This window comes from Sesamum indicum, linkage group LG1, assembly GCF_026168435.1.
Source record: "Sesamum indicum cultivar Baizhima isolate 11 linkage group LG1, ASM2616843v1, whole genome shotgun sequence".
In the NCBI taxonomy this organism is placed as follows: Eukaryota; Viridiplantae; Streptophyta; class Magnoliopsida; order Lamiales; family Pedaliaceae; genus Sesamum; species Sesamum indicum.
This window is the reverse complement of record NC_142657.1, coordinates 23724671-23737500: the sequence shown is the minus strand read 5'-3', so window position 1 is coordinate 23737500 and position 12830 is coordinate 23724671. Positions and strand designations below refer to the sequence as shown.

At 46.6% G+C, this 12830-nt stretch overlaps 1 protein-coding gene and 1 pseudogene across 1 annotated transcript; both read left to right on the top strand.

The window, feature by feature from the left end:
- The first annotated feature begins 4493 nt into the window (after nucleotides 1-4493).
- On the top strand, nucleotides 4494-6384 carry LOC148789550 (amidophosphoribosyltransferase, chloroplastic-like). Its single transcript, XM_088881868.1, has one exon. It carries the CDS (start codon nucleotides 4547-4549, stop codon nucleotides 6296-6298), a length of 1752 nt encoding a protein of 583 aa, XP_088737994.1. The 5' UTR covers nucleotides 4494-4546; the 3' UTR covers nucleotides 6299-6384.
- Nucleotides 6385-12001: 5617 nt separating this feature from the next.
- On the top strand, nucleotides 12002-12615 carry LOC105174483 (small ribosomal subunit protein uS8 pseudogene; annotated as a pseudogene).
- Nucleotides 12616-12830: the final 215 nt, after the last annotated feature.

Here is a 12830-nt window from a genome sequence, read left to right as displayed (position 1 = left end):
CCTAAACCCTAAACCCTAAACCCTAAACCCTAAACCCTAAACCCTAAACCCTAAACCCTAAACCCTAAACCCTAAACCCTAAACCCTAAACCCTAAACCCTAAACCCTAAACCCTAAACCCTAAACCCTAAACCCTAAACCCTAAACCCTAAACCCTAAACCCTAAACCCTAAACCCTAAACCCTAAACCCTAAACCCTAAACCCTAAACCCTAAACCCTAAACCCTAAACCCTAAACCCTAAACCCTAAACCCTAAACCCTAAACCCTAAACCCTAAACCCTAAACCCTAAACCCTAAACCCTAAACCCTAAACCCTAAACCCTAAACCCTAAACCCTAAACCCTAAACCCTAAACCCTAAACCCTAAACCCTAAACCCTAAACCCTAAACCCTAAACCCTAAACCCTAAACCCTAAACCCTAAACCCTAAACCCTAAACCCTAAACCCTAAACCCTAAACCCTAAACCCTAAACCCTAAACCCTAAACCCTAAACCCTAAACCCTAAACCCTAAACCCTAAACCCTAAACCCTAAACCCTAAACCCTAAACCCTAAACCCTAAACCCTAAACCCTAAACCCTAAACCCTAAACCCTAAACCCTAAACCCTAAACCCTAAACCCTAAACCCTAAACCCTAAACCCTAAACCCTAAACCCTAAACCCTAAACCCTAAACCCTAAACCCTAAACCCTAAACCCTAAACCCTAAACCCTAAACCCTAAACCCTAAACCCTAAACCCTAAACCCTAAACCCTAAACCCTAAACCCTAAACCCTAAACCCTAAACCCTAAACCCTAAACCCTAAACCCTAAACCCTAAACCCTAAACCCTAAACCCTAAACCCTAAACCCTAAACCCTAAACCCTAAACCCTAAACCCTAAACCCTAAACCCTAAACCCTAAACCCTAAACCCTAAACCCTAAACCCTAAACCCTAAACCCTAAACCCTAAACCCTAAACCCTAAACCCTAAACCCTAAACCCTAAACCCTAAACCCTAAACCCTAAACCCTAAACCCTAAACCCTAAACCCTAAACCCTAAACCCTAAACCCTAAACCCTAAACCCTAAACCCTAAACCCTAAACCCTAAACCCTAAACCCTAAACCCTAAACCCTAAACCCTAAACCCTAAACCCTAAACCCTAAACCCTAAACCCTAAACCCTAAACCCTAAACCCTAAACCCTAAACCCTAAACCCTAAACCCTAAACCCTAAACCCTAAACCCTAAACCCTAAACCCTAAACCCTAAACCCTAAACCCTAAACCCTAAACCCTAAACCCTAAACCCTAAACCCTAAACCCTAAACCCTAAACCCTAAACCCTAAACCCTAAACCCTAAACCCTAAACCCTAAACCCTAAACCCTAAACCCTAAACCCTAAACCCTAAACCCTAAACCCTAAACCCTAAACCCTAAACCCTAAACCCTAAACCCTAAACCCTAAACCCTAAACCCTAAACCCTAAACCCTAAACCCTAAACCCTAAACCCTAAACCCTAAACCCTAAACCCTAAACCCTAAACCCTAAACCCTAAACCCTAAACCCTAAACCCTAAACCCTAAACCCTAAACCCTAAACCCTAAACCCTAAACCCTAAACCCTAAACCCTAAACCCTAAACCCTAAACCCTAAACCCTAAACCCTAAACCCTAAACCCTAAACCCTAAACCCTAAACCCTAAACCCTAAACCCTAAACCCTAAACCCTAAACCCTAAACCCTAAACCCTAAACCCTAAACCCTAAACCCTAAACCCTAAACCCTAAACCCTAAACCCTAAACCCTAAACCCTAAACCCTAAACCCTAAACCCTAAACCCTAAACCCTAAACCCTAAACCCTAAACCCTAAACCCTAAACCCTAAACCCTAAACCCTAAACCCTAAACCCTAAACCCTAAACCCTAAACCCTAAACCCTAAACCCTAAACCCTAAACCCTAAACCCTAAACCCTAAACCCTAAACCCTAAACCCTAAACCCTAAACCCTAAACCCTAAACCCTAAACCCTAAACCCTAAACCCTAAACCCTAAACCCTAAACCCTAAACCCTAAACCCTAAACCCTAAACCCTAAACCCTAAACCCTAAACCCTAAACCCTAAACCCTAAACCCTAAACCCTAAACCCTAAACCCTAAACCCTAAACCCTAAACCCTAAACCCTAAACCCTAAACCCTAAACCCTAAACCCTAAACCCTAAACCCTAAACCCTAAACCCTAAACCCTAAACCCTAAACCCTAAACCCTAAACCCTAAACCCTAAACCCTAAACCCTAAACCCTAAACCCTAAACCCTAAACCCTAAACCCTAAACCCTAAACCCTAAACCCTAAACCCTAAACCCTAAACCCTAAACCCTAAACCCTAAACCCTAAACCCTAAACCCTAAACCCTAAACCCTAAACCCTAAACCCTAAACCCTAAACCCTAAACCCTAAACCCTAAACCCTAAACCCTAAACCCTAAACCCTAAACCCTAAACCCTAAACCCTAAACCCTAAACCCTAAACCCTAAACCCTAAACCCTAAACCCTAAACCCTAAACCCTAAACCCTAAACCCTAAACCCTAAACCCTAAACCCTAAACCCTAAACCCTAAACCCTAAACCCTAAACCCTAAACCCTAAACCCTAAACCCTAAACCCTAAACCCTAAACCCTAAACCCTAAACCCTAAACCCTAAACCCTAAACCCTAAACCCTAAACCCTAAACCCTAAACCCTAAACCCTAAACCCTAAACCCTAAACCCTAAACCCTAAACCCTAAACCCTAAACCCTAAACCCTAAACCCTAAACCCTAAACCCTAAACCCTAAACCCTAAACCCTAAACCCTAAACCCTAAACCCTAAACCCTAAACCCTAAACCCTAAACCCTAAACCCTAAACCCTAAACCCTAAACCCTAAACCCTAAACCCTAAACCCTAAACCCTAAACCCTAAACCCTAAACCCTAAACCCTAAACCCTAAACCCTAAACCCTAAACCCTAAACCCTAAACCCTAAACCCTAAACCCTAAACCCTAAACCCTAAACCCTAAACCCTAAACCCTAAACCCTAAACCCTAAACCCTAAACCCTAAACCCTAAACCCTAAACCCTAAACCCTAAACCCTAAACCCTAAACCCTAAACCCTAAACCCTAAACCCTAAACCCTAAACCCTAAACCCTAAACCCTAAACCCTAAACCCTAAACCCTAAACCCTAAACCCTAAACCCTAAACCCTAAACCCTAAACCCTAAACCCTAAACCCTAAACCCTAAACCCTAAACCCTAAACCCTAAACCCTAAACCCTAAACCCTAAACCCTAAACCCTAAACCCTAAACCCTAAACCCTAAACCCTAAACCCTAAACCCTAAACCCTAAACCCTAAACCCTAAACCCTAAACCCTAAACCCTAAACCCTAAACCCTAAACCCTAAACCCTAAACCCTAAACCCTAAACCCTAAACCCTAAACCCTAAACCCTAAACCCTAAACCCTAAACCCTAAACCCTAAACCCTAAACCCTAAACCCTAAACCCTAAACCCTAAACCCTAAACCCTAAACCCTAAACCCTAAACCCTAAACCCTAAACCCTAAACCCTAAACCCTAAACCCTAAACCCTAAACCCTAAACCCTAAACCCTAAACCCTAAACCCTAAACCCTAAACCCTAAACCCTAAACCCTAAACCCTAAACCCTAAACCCTAAACCCTAAACCCTAAACCCTAAACCCTAAACCCTAAACCCTAAACCCTAAACCCTAAACCCTAAACCCTAAACCCTAAACCCTAAACCCTAAACCCTAAACCCTAAACCCTAAACCCTAAACCCTAAACCCTAAACCCTAAACCCTAAACCCTAAACCCTAAACCCTAAACCCTAAACCCTAAACCCTAAACCCTAAACCCTAAACCCTAAACCCTAAACCCTAAACCCTAAACCCTAAACCCTAAACCCTAAACCCCAAACCCTAAACCCCAAACCCCAAACCCCAAACCCCAAACCCCAAACCCCAAACCCCAAACCCCAAACCCCAAACCCCAAACCCCAAACCCCAAACCCCAAACCCCAAACCCCAAACCCCAAACCCCAAACCCCAAACCCCAAACCCCAAACCCCAAACCCCAAACCCCAAACCCCAAACCCCAAACCCCAAACCCCAAACCCCAAACCCCAAACCCCAAACCCCAAACCCCAAACCCCAAACCCCAAACCCCAAACCCCAAACCCCAAACCCCAAACCCCAAACCCCAAACCCCAAACCCGAAACCCTAAACCCTAACCCCCTAACCCCCTAACCCCCTAACCCCCTAACCCCTAAACCCTAAACCCTAAACCCCTAAACCCCTAAACCCTAAACCCTAAACCCTAAACCCTAAACCCTAAACCCTAAACCCTAAACCCTAAACCCTAAACCCTAAACCCTAAACCCTAAACCCTAAACCCTAAACCCTAAACCCTAAACCCTAAACCCTAAACCCTAAACCCGGGCTATTCATAGTCCGCCGCCCCACCCCAGCGTCCTTTATCTCCCTCTTCTATTCCCATGGCCACCGCCACCACTGCCGCCTCCGCTCCTCCTTCGGCTTCCGCCTATCCCGCGTCCTCCGCTACTCGCTTCTCCCCTATCTCTCCGTCCTCCAAGTCGCTCTCCTCCCTCTTCCCCAAAATCTTTCCAAAACCCCTTCATATTACTCCCGCAAAGAATCCCATCTCAGATATCGTCTCATCCTACAAGAACACAATCAATTCAGGTACTGATAACGCACTATTTTTTCATGATGATGACGATAAACCTCGGGAAGAATGTGGGGTGGTGGGTATTTACGGAGACCCGGAAGCCTCCCGCCTCTGCTATTTGGCTCTCCACGCACTGCAGCACCGCGGCCAAGAGGGCGCGGGGATTGTGGCGGTGCACGATAACGTCCTCCAGTCTGTCACCGGAGTTGGGCTCGTATCCGAGGTTTTTAACCAGTCAAAATTGGATAAGTTGCCAGGAGATATAGCCATAGGCCACGTGAGATATTCTACAGCTGGATCGTCTATGCTTAAAAACGTACAGCCTTTTGTTGCGGGTTACAGATTCGGGTCGGTTGGGGTTGCCCACAACGGGAACTTGGTAAATTACCAAGCTTTGCGGGCGGAGCTTGAAGAGAATGGGTCGATTTTCAACACGAGCTCGGATACGGAGGTGGTTCTGCACTTGATTGCTATATCAAAAGCCCGGCCGTTCTTTATGAGAATAGTCGAGGCTTGTGAAAAGCTGGAGGGTGCTTATTCGATGGTTTTCTTGACAGAGGACAAGCTCGTGGCGGTTCGTGACCCGTTTGGTTTCCGCCCGTTGGTCATGGGTAGGAGGAGCAATGGTGCCGTGGTTTTTGCTTCTGAGACTTGCGCATTGGATTTGATTGAGGCCACATACGAGAGAGAAGTTTTTCCTGGAGAAGTTCTTGTGGTGGATAAGGAAGGGGTTCGGTCGCTGTGTTTGATGCGTCACCCGCAGCCCAAATCGTGTATTTTCGAGCATATTTACTTTGCACTGCCGAATTCTGTGGTTTTTGGGAGATCCGTGTACGAGTCGAGGCGGGCATTTGGGGAAATCTTAGCTACTGAGGCGCCAGTGGAATGTGATGTGGTGATTGCGGTGCCCGATTCAGGGGTTGTTGCTGCGCTAGGATATGCTGCCAAAGCTGGTGTACCGTTTCAGCAGGGCTTGATTAGGTCACATTACGTTGGGAGGACGTTTATCGAGCCTTCTCAGAAGATTAGGGACTTTGGCGTGAAGCTGAAATTATCGCCAGTTAGGGCCGTCTTGGAGGGCAAACGTGTTGTTGTGGTGGATGATTCAATCGTCAGAGGAACGACTTCTTCCAAGATCGTTAGGTTGTTGAAGGAAGCTGGTGCTAAGGAGGTTCACATGAGAATTGCGAGCCCTCCAATCATAGGCTCGTGTTATTATGGAGTTGATACTCCTAGTGCGGAGGAGTTGATATCGAATAGGATGAGCGTGGAGGAGATTAGGGAGTTTATTGGGTCAGATTCGCTTGCGTTTCTGCCATTTGAGAGCTTGAAGAATTTGCTGGGGAATGATTCTCCCAACTTCTGTTATGCTTGCTTTTCTGGGAAGTACCCGGTGCAGCCAACAGGTAAAGTGAAGAGGGTTGGGGATTTTCTTGATGATGGATTGAGTGGAAGTATGGGGTCTATTGATGGAGGTTGGCTTCCTCAGACCAAAAATCAAGAGGGGGTGGGAGTTGGGAAACTCAAGGTGAAGGAGGAGATCAAGTCCTCTGCTTAGGAGTGACTCTATTTAGCATTTTAGTTCTGGATACACACTAGTCTCCACATTTACCTCTGATTATAAAGCTTTTCTGGTCATGGAAAGATCGGATCCCTAGTTCAATTAAATGAAACACATGTTTTTTTGTTTCGCAAAAAAAAAAAAAAAACCCTAAACCCTAAACCCTAAACCCTAAACCCTAAACCCTAAACCCTAAACCCTAAACCCTAAACCCTAAACCCTAAACCCTAAACCCTAAACCCTAAACCCTAAACCCTAAACCCTAAAACCCTAAACCCTAAACCCTAAAACCCTAAACCCTAAACCCTAAACCCTAAACCCTAAACCCTAAACCCTAAACCCTAAACCCTAAACCCTAAACCATATACGAACAGATGTAGAAAAATAAATTAGTGCAGAGGAAAAGCAAAGGGCCGCTCTCCTCCGCCGACAGCCCTCAGCCACTGTGTCTTCTTCGCTAAGGGGATACCATTTTGGTGGCTGGTACAGATCACCCAAACTTAAGCTGGTTTTGGGACTCGAATCCATGAGACTAGCGGCATTGATTTGAAGAATTAGCATTCAGAAGGAGAGGATGTCCAAGAACTATGATAATTGGGAGAGGCTAGTGTCAGCTGTCTTGCGGAAAGAGCAGCTTTGGCAACTTTTTCATGCTCAATCCAGGAGCCCCAGCATCCTATCTGAAACATCAGGTTTCAGTTCCAGTGCCCATTCGAGTTGTGTCCTTTAAGATGTGGCCTTAGGCTTTTCACAATCTGCAAGTCCATCCACATATCGGCAGCAAATGGAAAATGGGGTTGTGAAGTTACTGATACAGCTTCCAAAGTTGGTTTTGGTTTCAGGTTTTCCGCTTGCTTTTAATGTTGGAGACGTAGTCGTGTCTTCTGCTGAGTTTCTTGGTAGTGGAACTTTTGGGAGTACGTATATAGTTGCAATGGAGGGGTAAAAATTGTGGTGAAGAGATTGATGCCCATTGATATTTCAGAGGCGAATTTCAACCGTCAGATGGAGATTGTACGAAATGTTAGGTACCAGAATGTGGCTGCATTAAGGACTTACTATTTTTCAGAAGGCGAAAGGCTCATGCTATATGATTATTATGGTAAAAAAAAAAAAAAAACCCTAAACCCTAAACCCTAAACCCTAAACCCTAAACCCTAAACCCTAAACCCTAAACCCTAAACCCTAAACCCTAAACCCTAAACCCTAAACCCTAAACCCTAAACCCTAAACCCTAAACCCTAAACCCTAAACCCTAAACCCTAAACCCTAAACCCTAAACCCTAAACCCTAAACCCTAAACCCTAAACCCTAAACCCTAAACCCTAAACCCTAAACCCTAAACCCTAAACCCTAAACCCTAAAACCCAAAAACCCAAAACCCTAAACCCCTAAACCCCTAAACCCCTAAACCCCTAAACCCCTAAACCCCTAACCCTAAACCCTAAACCCTAAACCCTAAACCCTAAACCCTAAACCCCTAAACCCCTAAACCCCTAAAACCCTAAAACCCTAAAACCCTAAAACCCTAAACCCTAAACCCTAAACCCTAAACCCCTAACCCCTAACCCCTAACCCCTAACCCCTAACCCCTAAACCCTAAACCCTAAACCCTAAACCCTAAGCCCCAAGCCCCAAGCCCCAAGCCCCAAGCCCCAAGCCCCAAGCCCCAACCCCCAACCCCCAACCCCCAACCCCCAAACCCCAAACCCCAAACCCCAAACCCCAAACCCCTAAACCCTAAACCCTAAACCCCAAAACCCCCAAACCCCTAAACCCTAAACCCTAGACCACTTGGCCATTTTCTCTCCACATCTCACTACAATTGTGTGAGATTTTCACACACTTGCACTTCTACCTCCCACCACCACCAAACCACCACTCTTTCAGCCTCACCACCACCACCGACAGACAGCCCATCTCCAGCTCTGTCGCGGCGGCGCCGCCGCGCCGTTATCGTTCGCCGGTCGGAAAATCTCGCCGGCGCGTCCGAGGTCACGGCCACCACCGTCAGGCTCGCCTCGTCGAGTGTTGTCCAATCGTGGTGCGCGTGGCCTGAACGGAGCATGGACACGCCCTCATCGGCCAATCGAAAATTGCAGATTCGCACTCAAAGTCGCTGGAATCTTCTCTCTATGATTCCAGCGCCGTCTCATCAAATTACCGGCCATGTTATATACCAAAAGAATCGCCTTGATGAGTAGAGTATTTTCCCCCAAACAATTTGAAGTTTCGTGCACTCGGGACGATGGGCTAACTCCTCCACCGCCGAACGCTTACACCGTCGATTCGCCGCCGGTGAGCCGACCCACAATCGCGGACCAGTACCGTCGGCTTCCTCTCTTCATGGCGAATCGTTTGGGACCAATCTCGTCCAATTTCATCGCCTATACGCGGAGATCGCTTTCTTCTTAAATCGCGCCGTCGCCGGCGTCGCCGCCGTTCCGCCGCCGTCCGGCCACCGTTCGCAGGCGGACCACCACCACTCGACTCGCGCTGGGATGACGCCATCCGTTCAGATCATGGCTCCGTTCAATCGCCGGAATCTCCAACTCCGGCGGTAGGTGGCGGTCAAACGGGTTTGACCGAGTTGACTCAGTCAACTCAACCGGTCAAACTCCTGGAACTGAGTCAGCAGCTGTTTCGACACCGATGCCTCCAAAAAGAACGTTCGCTGAAGTCCTTGCACCCTCAAAAGCGCCGCAAATAGCTTCGTAGAATTTTTTCTTTGCAGATTCGCCACCGCCCTCCATCGGTGCGGTCTTGACTGATGAGAAGGGCCCTACACTGGTTTTTTTGGATGGGAAGACCGAAGCCCTTGCAGCTCCCTTTCGATTGGCACTAATTGGTAAATTCTCTCATGGAAAACCTCAATTCCGACACCTGCATCGCCTTATTGTCGGACTGGGAGTCAAAGGCGCATTTACCGGCAGTATGCTTAATGCCAAGCATGTACTTATTTGTCTCTCCAACGAATCCGACTTCTCCTATCTTTGGCTGAGAAGAATTTGGCACATTCAAGGATTTTCGATGCGCATTTTCAAATGGACACCGTCATTCACACCGGCTCAGGAATCCTTTATTATTCTGGTTTGGGTATGTTTTCCTGAACTCCCAGCTCATTTGTTTCATAAGGATGCTCTATTTGCGGTAGCAAACATGATAGGAACACCACTTCAAATCGACGACTGCACATTGAATCAATCCAAGCTCTCTGACGCTAGAATTGGCATTGAGATTGATCTTACCAAACCACTTGTGGAGGGTTTTAACCTACAAATCAATGGAGTCACAATTCATCAGAAAGTGGAATATGAGCAGCTTCCAAAATATTGCAACCTTTGTAAATATATCAGTCACGACAACTTGGAGTGTTACACAATGGGCAATGCCCCCCTCCACGAGCCAAGAAGTTAAAAGGAAAGGAGACAATGGGAACGGAGGAACAGGTGGTGCCTGGGAAAGCTAAGACACTTAAGAGGGGTGAATGTTCCAAAAACAGGTACTCTACTAACCTCTCTAATAACAATGTTGATAGTGGTAAACATGGTAAGCATGATGAGCATGATGATAATATTGTGAAGAATGATGAGCATGTGGATAATGATAACTGTACTGCACACGGTGAAAACATTATGGAGACTGATCTGCTTGCCGATAATCTTGCTGTTGGTGCTGTGTATTGTCCTATTGGGGGGATGGAAATCCAAATGAACCTCCAACAGTCCTCTAAACTCTTCAAAGGTCTTAAAACTTTTGGAGTAATTGTTCGACAAGTGAATGTTTGGGATGACACGGATGAATCAGAAGGGGAAGACGATGATGTCAACCTGGGTAGCCCACGGCCACTGAAGATTCAGGATCCAGAGTGCTCACTGAACCTTAATCCGGCTGAGACGGACGATGGAGAGCAGTTCCTTGTTCCCTCTCCAACCCCGCCTGAAAGAAATAGACGTCGCATCAGGCAATTTTGATGCTGTGCCGCTACAACCGCATTGCTCCTTTAAACTTTTTGCTGTATCACAATGTAAAGGAGTAGTACTCCTTTTATATTTTGCTGTTTTTACTTTGTAATGCTGCTTGTTGTTCCTTTTTTAATGAAGATGGGACGGGGACCCCGAAAAGCCTCCCCCACCCTCGGGTGTTTTAATTAAAAAAAAAACCCTAAACTAACCCTCAACCAAATTCTCTCAACATCTCACTACAAGTGTGTGAGATTTTCACACACTAACGCTTCCACCACCCACCACCTCCAAACGAACAACTTTTCAGCCTCACCACCACCACCAACAGACAGCCCACCTCCTCCTCCACCGCGTTGTCGCCGCCGCGCTGCCGTCGGCCGGTCGCCGGGAAATTCCACTGGCGAGTGAAGTCACACGCGCACCACCATTGGATGCGCCTATGAAAATCCGTCACAACCATGGTTGTCTCGCTCTGAACGGCCACCGGAAGCCGCCGTACGCGCCCGACGAAAGTGCAGAAATCGCGCCCAAATCGCCCCAGATTCGCCGCCGTCAAGGCGGCCCACGGTCGCGGACCACCAGCATTCGACTCCCCTCCTCTTTGCGAGTCGATTGAGACACGTCTCGTCCAATTTCATCACCGGAGTGAAGAGATCGAACGCTCCTCCTCCTTCCGCCAACATCAACCTTCGCGCCGCCGTTACGCCGCCGTCCGTCGTCGTTTCGCTGGCGGAGCACCACCATTGGCCTCGCCTCGACAAGGCGCAGCCCCCTGTGCGGTCAGAATCGGCCACCGGAGACATTCCACCTCCGGCCGACGGCGACAGTCAACATGAACTGTTGACCGAGTTGACTCGATCAACTCTCCATCCTTTGACCGAGTCAAATCAGTCAACTCAGTCAACACAACATTTTCAGCAGCCGGCTTCCTCGATCCCGCCGCCGAACCTTCCAAAAAAATCATTCATAAGTTGTTGCGCCATCGAGGGCCTCGAAAATCGCAAAAACGGCACCTCACAAATACTTCCTTGCGGACTCGCCACAACCCGCTATCGGTACAATTTTGACGGACGACCAAGGTCCAAAATTGCTGTTCACAGATGCCGAGACCGAGGTCTTAGCAGCTCCATTCAGATTCGCGCTCGTTGGACAATTTTCGTATGGAGCACCTTCGTACAGCATGCTGCACAAACTGATGGCGGGAACTGGCATCAAAAATAAATTCACGGTTAGTATGCTAAACAACAGACATGTCTTAATTTCCCTATCCTGTGAATCAGATTATACTCGCTTGTGGCTGCGGCGTATTTGGTATATCCAGGAGTAGTACTCCTCTGGTTTCACATCTGTTATTTACTTTTTAATGAAGATGGGATGGGGACCCCGATAAGCATCCCCCACCTTCGGGTGTTTTAAAAAAAAAAAACCCTAAACCCTAGACCCTAGACGAGATACCGGAGTACCTGGTCAGGCACACGGAGGAGAAAACCCGAGTTATGAAACAGAGGAGTGGCTCATGCGGTCCAAGAATTAAGACAGATAGAATCAAGAGAAAATGGAAGAAACAAAAAACCTGATGTCGTATCACAATGTAAAGGAGTAGTACTCCTCGATTTATCTTTTGTTGCGTTTATGTTGTAATTCTGACTGTGCTTTATTTTTAATGAAAAAGGAATGGGGACCCCGACAAGCTTCCCCCACCTTCGGGTGTTATTTAAGAAAAAAAAAATCCTAAACCCTAAACCCCGCTCCCTCGCCTCCTCGATTTCGTGTGCGCTGAAGTAAAATTCACACAGGAGGGCCGGCCGCCGAGGTTTTCAGTAGCTTGGTTTGAAAGATGGTAAGAGTCAGCGTCTTGAATGATGCTCTAAAGAGCATGTATAATGCTGAAAAGAGCATGTATAAGGCCTTCATCAAAAGTGATTATCAAGTTTCTTCTGGTCATGCAGAAGCATGGATACATTGGAGAATTTGAGTATGTTGATGACCACAGAGCTGGAAAAATTGTGGTTGAATTGAATGGAAGACTAAACAAATGTGGTGTCATCAGCCCAAGGTTTGATATTGGTGTCAAGGAAATTGAGCCTTGGACTGCAAGACTGCTCCCATCGAGACAGTTTGGTTATATTGTGCTGACAACATCTGCTGGAATCATGGATCATGAGAAGCACGTAGGAAAAATGTTGGGGGTAAAGTACTTGGGTTCTTTTACTAGGCGTAGTCTGAGAATTTTCTGTCGAAGTTGCATTTGACAAACTTTACGCCTTCTTTTGAGTTTTTGTGATGTAGTGCAACATTTGAGTTATTAGTGTTGGAATATGTCAATCCCTTTTTCCTTTCAGATACAAATTACATGATTTATGTGATGATGAACAAGTTCCTGGTTTTGACAGGGAAAGCAAGCCATTTTATATGAAGCAATTTGTTTTGTCAAAAAAAAACCCTAAACCCTAAACTGGCCACCTTGCTCAACTGGAAAGGAGACGCCAATATTGCATCCACCATGGGATTCCTTACATACGTTAAAAGGAGGACAACATTGATGAAAGTCAAGTGCAATAAAC